The following is a 6,701-nucleotide window of genomic DNA, read 5'->3' as shown; positions in this document are numbered from 1 at the left end:
AGCTGGCAGGGACTGGGTTGGTGCAGTGGAGATCAGCCCAGGCACCCAGGTCCCAACCGGCTGCTGGAGATTGCAGAGGGGTGTTGGGGCAAGGGAGGTGCTGGACAAGCCTTTCATGTGTGAGGAGCAATTTGGAGACTCACAGCTGATGGCTGCAGTGCTTGCTGGTGATGCGAGACTATCTTCGCTATTCACCCTCTTCATGCTGTTCCAGATCTTAAATCTTTAACAAGTCTCCTTGATCTCCCAGCTGTGCCTCTCATCCTTCTCTCTCCCTCCCCTGCTTAGGCCATGTCCCTGCTGGGGCTGGATGACCAGACCTGGACCTCCACCCAGCTGAGAAGGTGTGGGTATGGCTTAGATTTACATGGTGCCTTATCTTGTTTCCCGATCTTCACCTGACTTCTCCTCATGCTGCAGCTGCCACCTTTGGCACCTGCTGCACGTGGATGAGATGTTTTACAAGACGTCTGTCGGCACAGTGAGCTCCCTGGGTGACCTTCCTCTCTTTTTCTCTCTCTCAGCCACTTGTTTATCCAAGTCAGGATCTTCCTCCCTAGCCTAGGGCAGCTTGTCCCCTGCAAGCTTTGATGAAGACCCTTCTCAGCTGACCAGGGGATGCCCAACACCCATATCTTGTTGACTCCTCCAGAAACTGTATTTCTGAGGTGTGATTTTCCTGTGCAAAAGTTGCATTCAGTCTCCCCTGTGACATACATCAACCAGGTCTACCATTTATTACAGCTTTTGTGAGTATCTGCCCACACTGCATGTAGATCTACTTGTCTGTAGTCTCTTTACCTCCAACAACCTCTTTAAAAGCCAGCATATTTGCTTCTTCTAGTCTTCTAGTGAAAACTAGAGGTAGCAAAGGTGAGTCCAAGCAGCAGATGACATGCTGCAGTGAAAAGTTCGAGTTTCATACCTGATTTACTTCGACTGGAAATGTCATCTCCGCTGTCTTACTACTCACTTGTACTCCTGTATTGGTAGGATAGACCCTTTCACGTGTTAGCAAAGGAGGTCGTCTAGCCTGGGTATCCACCAAAGCTCCTCCTCAGCTGAGGTGGATGCAGAGTTTCTTCACTTTTCTATCAGTTTGTTTTCTTTGAATACTCACTCTGAATCTGACTGGCTACTTGCCAAACATTTTCTAGTGTTAAATTCTCCCGGTTCCTTTGAAGAAAGGAATACATGTAAGTGCAGATGTCATTCCTCAGAGTAGAGCAGCAAGAGGACAAATTTGGTGTCTTCGTTGTTTGTCTTATGTTGTTGCCAGTTAACATACCAAGGGTCATTTTACTGTCTTCATGTGGATGCAGCTTCAGCAAGTTGAAGAACATTTATCTTATTTCTGATCAGCTTCTTTAAATTGATTTGATTGTGCTGACTTCCATTTTCCTTTATAACATTGTTTAGCGTTTGCCTTTGCTAATATCAGCTTAAGCACTCAGAGTGAAGCTAATCTGGTCTTTCCAGACAATCTCTGTGCCATATGTGATATTTAATCCTCTTGACTTTCCATTTTTTCCCCTTTTAAAAATAAAATGTGACTGTATCAGATAGTCTCTGGTTCTAAGCGTAGCACTGGCTGTCATGAGAATGGCGTTTTGATTTCAGACCATGAGCCAGGTCCTGCTTGCTGCTCAGGACCTGTGGGCTCTTGGCCATCCCAAAAAACTGAGCCCATGGGTGCCCATCCAACCTGCCTGGAGTACCCATGTGTTAGAGCCTCCTGGATGTCCTTTTGCATGTGACAGATGCCAGCACCACCGTCACCAGCCAGAGGTCACCAGAGCAGGAGTCACTCTAACGACATGCAGTCATCAGGTCTTGTCCGTCAGTCTTGGATGGTGTAGGGTGAGGCCATGGGGCTCCCCAAGAGCCACTGGACAAGGGACCTGGCGGGTGCCAGCCCAGCTGAGTCTTTCCCCACCCTCCAGCCTCACGGCCAGCCCCCGCCGGGATCTGGGCAGTGGGCGTTGGCTCTTGACAGCACAGGCATAAACAATTTGAAGTCCCACGGGTCAGGAGTGAGTCACCTCTAAATTGCCAATTACTGCTTGTAGACACCTCTGTGCTGGACTGAGCCCACAGAGGAATAAACACTGGTTTTGCTCCCTGGTTTGGGAAGGGGCAAATATAGCTCCTGTCCCCAGGCGTTGCAGTGGCACAACAAGCCCCCTGGAGCCTTTTCAGAAGTTAAGACCGCAGAAGTTCAGAAACTTTTAACGACACAACTGAGACCCATTAAAAGTGAGGAAAAAAACTCATTGCTACTGGGTGCACCAGCACCCGAAATGCAACTGGCTTCGGACGTTCCCGCTTCTTCCCGGTGTTGAAAGCTGTTGAACGCTGTTGAAAGTGTGTGGCTATTTTCAACGTGGATCACCTCAAGACCCTGGCTCCATGACTGGTTGACCCAACACGGCTGATGGGAAGTGTTTGGTGGCCTGAAGGTGGGAAGCAATGCGGCTGGGGACTTCCCAAGCTGCCAGGGTCAGCGCGTGAAGATGCATAAGTACCAGCAATGCCCAATATCAGTGATGATGTGCAAGCTTTGGGGACAACAAAGCTTTGGGGACAGGTTGTTATGCTGGAACTGCCATTCAGAGAGGCCACAGCAGCCGCCAGAATGGGGTAGCACAAACCTCCTGATGTTCAGCCAAGGCAAATGCAAAGTCCTGCCACTGGGCTGGGCTAACCCCATGCAACTGGGCAGACTGGACCTGCAGGGAGATGGCAGCATTGCAGGAAAAGCCCTGTGTGTCCAGCAGGCAACAAGCTGAACATCGGTCAGCAGAGTGCCTTTGCAGCAAAGGCAGCCAGATGCATCCGGGTCTGGGTTAGCAAAGGGCAGCCATCTGCTCAAGGGAGCACCTGTGAGACCATGTTGGGAGAGCTGGGTCCAGTTTAGGGCTCCCCAGCACAAGGAAGGTCCTGACAAACCGCAGACAGCCCAGTGGAGGACACGAAGCTGGTCAGGGCCTGGAGCACAGCACGTACGAGGAGAGACTGAGAGAGGTGGGCTGGTCCAGCCTTCAGAAGAGAAGGCAAAGGAGACATCTGGCTGCTGTCTCCAGCTGCCTCGGGGGAGGATCTGGAGAAGATGCAGCCAGACTCTTCCTGGAGTGCTCAGTGGTAGGATGAAGGGCAACGGGCACGAGCTGCAACACGGTAAATTCCAGTAGGACAAAAGGAGAAAGTTCTTCATCATGAAGATGGTCCTTCACTAGAGCACATCCAGAAATGTGGTTGAGTACCTTCCCATCCTTGGAGGTATCCAAACTGGGGTGGACAAGTCCCTGAGCAACCTGATCTAACTTTAAAGCTGGCCCTGCTCTGAGCAGACGGAGGACCAGAGACCCCTGAGGTGCCTTCCAACCGAAATCCTCCTGTGGCTCCCCGGGCCATGGAGATATGCAAATGGGACTGATAACAAGGAACCCAGCTGAACATGGCCAGCTGAGCACCAACGCTCATAGAAGTTATTTATTCATTATTCACCACCCGTAAATTAATTATAATTGTGGCCAATATACAAGGGAAGATGCCCACTCCTAACATGCGTGGTCTTGGTGTGCTCTCAGCCCTCCCTCATCCCCCCCTGTGGCCATCCCCTGCGCTGCTGGCTGCTGCTGCCAGACACCTGCGGGCAGAGCAGGGAAAGGCCGAGGCTGCTATGGTGAAATAGAAGCAGGGACACTTTAGGCTCCAAAACGCACTTGTGTGTGCTGAAAGTGGGAAGAGGGGTTGAGTCGGAGGGGCAGGGAGAAGTGCCGCACCAGGGAGAGGTGCTCCTGTTTCTGGCCAGCGTCTCCCTCTCCCCTCCCGAAAGATGTGGATGCTCTCAGGCCCCACCCTGACCTTTGCAGATTGTTGCATCTGGGGGGAAACCCTTCCAGATTCCCAAATTTCTCAGAGGTGGAAGGTCTTCCAGCAGTGGTTCAGAGAAGCAACACACCTTATGCTTGCTAAAGCCCCTTAAGTCACTCTTAGATCTAGATGAGTTTGTCTAGAAGAAACCAAAGCTATCCAGCAAAGGCAGGAGGTACATTCTTGGTTGCAAAAGTGGAGAAAACAAGCTAGAAAAGGAAAGCACAGGCTGAAGAGCCAAACTCTGACATATTCCTAGACTCAGGCTCTTGCTTAAGGGTGTCTCTGAGCCACTTTGGCTGCAAAGCCAATCATGCTACTGCAGCTCCACCGCAGGACCACCCCTCTGGGTGTCTCTAGCTGCTAAGAAGTTCAAAACCAGCTTCAGACCTGCCCCCCATCCCGGGCCCTGGAGGTTTGGGGCCCTCTTTGTGGAGATGCTGCTGGAGCACCCCTCAGGGGGATGTCCATGGTTGGGCACAGAGCACAGGACTCAGCACACCATATTCCCTCGCAGTGTACTTCCCTGCTCCCACAGCATCCCAAAGCACTGTGCCCGAGGGGCTGTGTGGAGCAATTATGGACTCTGCTGTAACAGGGGATCTTTTCCCAGATGCATCCCAGGAGTATATTGAAATCATCCTGGTGTCCCGAACTGCTGGTGCTGCCAGACACACCTGGTGTGAAGAGAGAAAGCATCTTCTCAAGGTAAGCCGTGCAGGCACTGGGTCACCAGCGTCCCTGACATCTGTGTAGGTGAGTGCTTGAGTGTGGAACAGCTGTAGGATCGAGGAGGGAAGGAGTCAGCCCCACACCGGGGTCCTGCGAGGCCAGGTCTGCCCTGCTCTGTTCTGTGCCCCTCTCATGGCCCAGCAGCCAGATGAGTACCTGGTGCCTGGTACGTGTCTCAAAGTTCACAGCACCGCAGCTTGCCTGCTCGCAGCGCGGCAGGAGCCCTGCCCCTACTGCAAACACGGCTGCAGATGTGTCCCTCGTTCACCCGTGCCGCAGCCTGTTTCCCGTCGGTGTTCCCGGTCTGCCTGGGGTGCGGCTCTACAAACCCAGCGAGACCGTGGTGTTGGCCTGTGCCTCGTGCAGAGCAGCGCCCATCAGCTGCTCCCAAGTCTACCTCGAGCTCGCTTGTCTCATATTAGATTTGATTGCAAATCAAATGCAATTTAATTAGCAGAAAGGCAAACAGACACTTCCAATGACTGGCTGATCGTCCAGCTAATGACTATCAGATCAGCAGATGTAATTGCAAACCCCTACAGTTATCGGAAAATGAAATGAAGATGCCACTTGCATCCCGGTCACACAACGCCTTTGACGTCTCCTCCTTCCCTGGCTCGCGGGCGGGAGGGCACTGCTGGGGGACACACACGGTCTGCCGTGCCTCATCCCTCCCGCGCCCTCACCTCCAGTGAGGCAACGGGTGCCAGAGAAGCCAAGCTGGTTTTCTGGTAGCCCAGACTGTGGTGGTGCCCTGGGGACAGCAGATTGTTGGTATGCCCCTGGTTCTGGGGAGGCCATGGGGCACGGGAAGGGTGTTGGGGGTGGGTGCCCTCCCCAGGGGTCTTGCGCCGGGTTTGTCTGTGTGCCATCTTCCAGGTGAACCAGGCATGTAGTTTTCCACCCCTGCTTCATTAAACCAGTGCAAAGGCTCTGTGGACACTCACTTATGCTTAGAACAGGTTTATTTTAGGTAAAGGGAAAAGTTTTCCATGGTGACAAAGAGATTTAGGAACCAAAACCCCTCCTGCCTTTGCGCCATGATGTGAGCACTTTGGGCCCCAAGCCTCCTGAGAAGGCACCACGTGAGACCTCAGTTCCTTGTCCAAACGCTGGTGCATTAGATCTAAGGAGATGATTCCTGGGTCAAAGTCTTTTTTGAAATTGGGTTTAAGCTGCTAGCTCTTGCTGGCTTGCCCATGCCAGGGTTACCCACAGCAGCTCGCTCGAGCGAAGGGCTCTGCTCCCTGATGCCACAGCCATCTCCATGCTTAGCTTTGCTTGTCCGGGCTGACGACATCGCACTATGTCCTCTCCGATGGACTCTCCCCTCTCCAGGCATCCTGGCAGCCCGGCTCAGCTTCCTCCTCCTCGAGCGGGCTCCCCACTCCCTGTGCACCACCCGGCAAAGTCTCACTAACGTACCACAGCATCAGTATTTTCCTACATGGACTGGAAACCTTTCTGTTGTCCCCATGGCCAGTTTGGCATCCTGTGCCACACTCATGACTCATTACTACCCTGGGCTGACTGGACCACTGGGTCTCCAGCTGAGGACCCTGTAGGCAGACAGACTGCTCCGTAGTCCCAGAGCTCCTGTGCCCACCTAGTTTTCTTTCTTTTTCTTTCCCCTAAAGCCTTGCAAATGTCTGGTGCTGTATTCTCCCAACGGACATAACCCCCATCACGAAGATGTTTTGCACCCTCACTCTAGGAGAAGCAGCATTCATTCATCCTGAACTCAGGTGAAGCCACGCTCCCCTTCCGCAGCCCTGCTGACATGCAGTAAACCTCTGAAGACTCTCCTCCCTCCTTAATGTTGCTGTCCCCGTGCCCTCATGCTGTCACTGGCCACCCTACCTTTGCCATAAATTGTCATTGTCCTCCTGGAAAACTAGGAGTGGGCGATGTGTGACTTCCAGGGCACTGAACTGAGCAGCACTGCAGGGCTGCCTGTCCTTCAGCTACATGGCTGAAGGGCGTATATTAATCTCATAAAGCTACAAGCAATTTTCACAGTCTCCCTGCACTCCACCTTTCAGTGCAGACTTTGCTTACCGCTTTTCAGGCTCTTTTCTTTCCTTGCAGACTTT

General features: G+C 52.6%; 1 protein-coding gene across 1 annotated transcript in view; it reads left to right on the top strand.

Moving 5' to 3' along the window:
• Positions 1 to 291: 291 nt before the first annotated feature.
• LOC104075890 (olfactory receptor 10A7-like) overlaps positions 292 to 6,701 on the top strand; it is a gene marked incomplete at its 3' end in the record, with an annotated part of 9,714 nt that continues 3,304 nt past the window's right edge. The window contains exons 1-2 of the mRNA XM_009576553.1: positions 292 to 344; positions 421 to 481. Of these exons, the coding sequence (XP_009574848.1) occupies positions 292 to 344; positions 421 to 481 (114 nt within the window). The remainder of the gene's footprint in view (positions 345 to 420; positions 482 to 6,701) is intronic.

Source organism: Fulmarus glacialis, unplaced genomic scaffold, assembly GCF_000690835.1.
Source record: "Fulmarus glacialis isolate BGI_N327 unplaced genomic scaffold, ASM69083v1 scaffold8784, whole genome shotgun sequence".
NCBI lineage: Eukaryota > Metazoa > Chordata > Aves > Procellariiformes > Procellariidae > Fulmarus > Fulmarus glacialis.
This window is presented reverse-complemented; position numbering and strand designations above follow the sequence as displayed.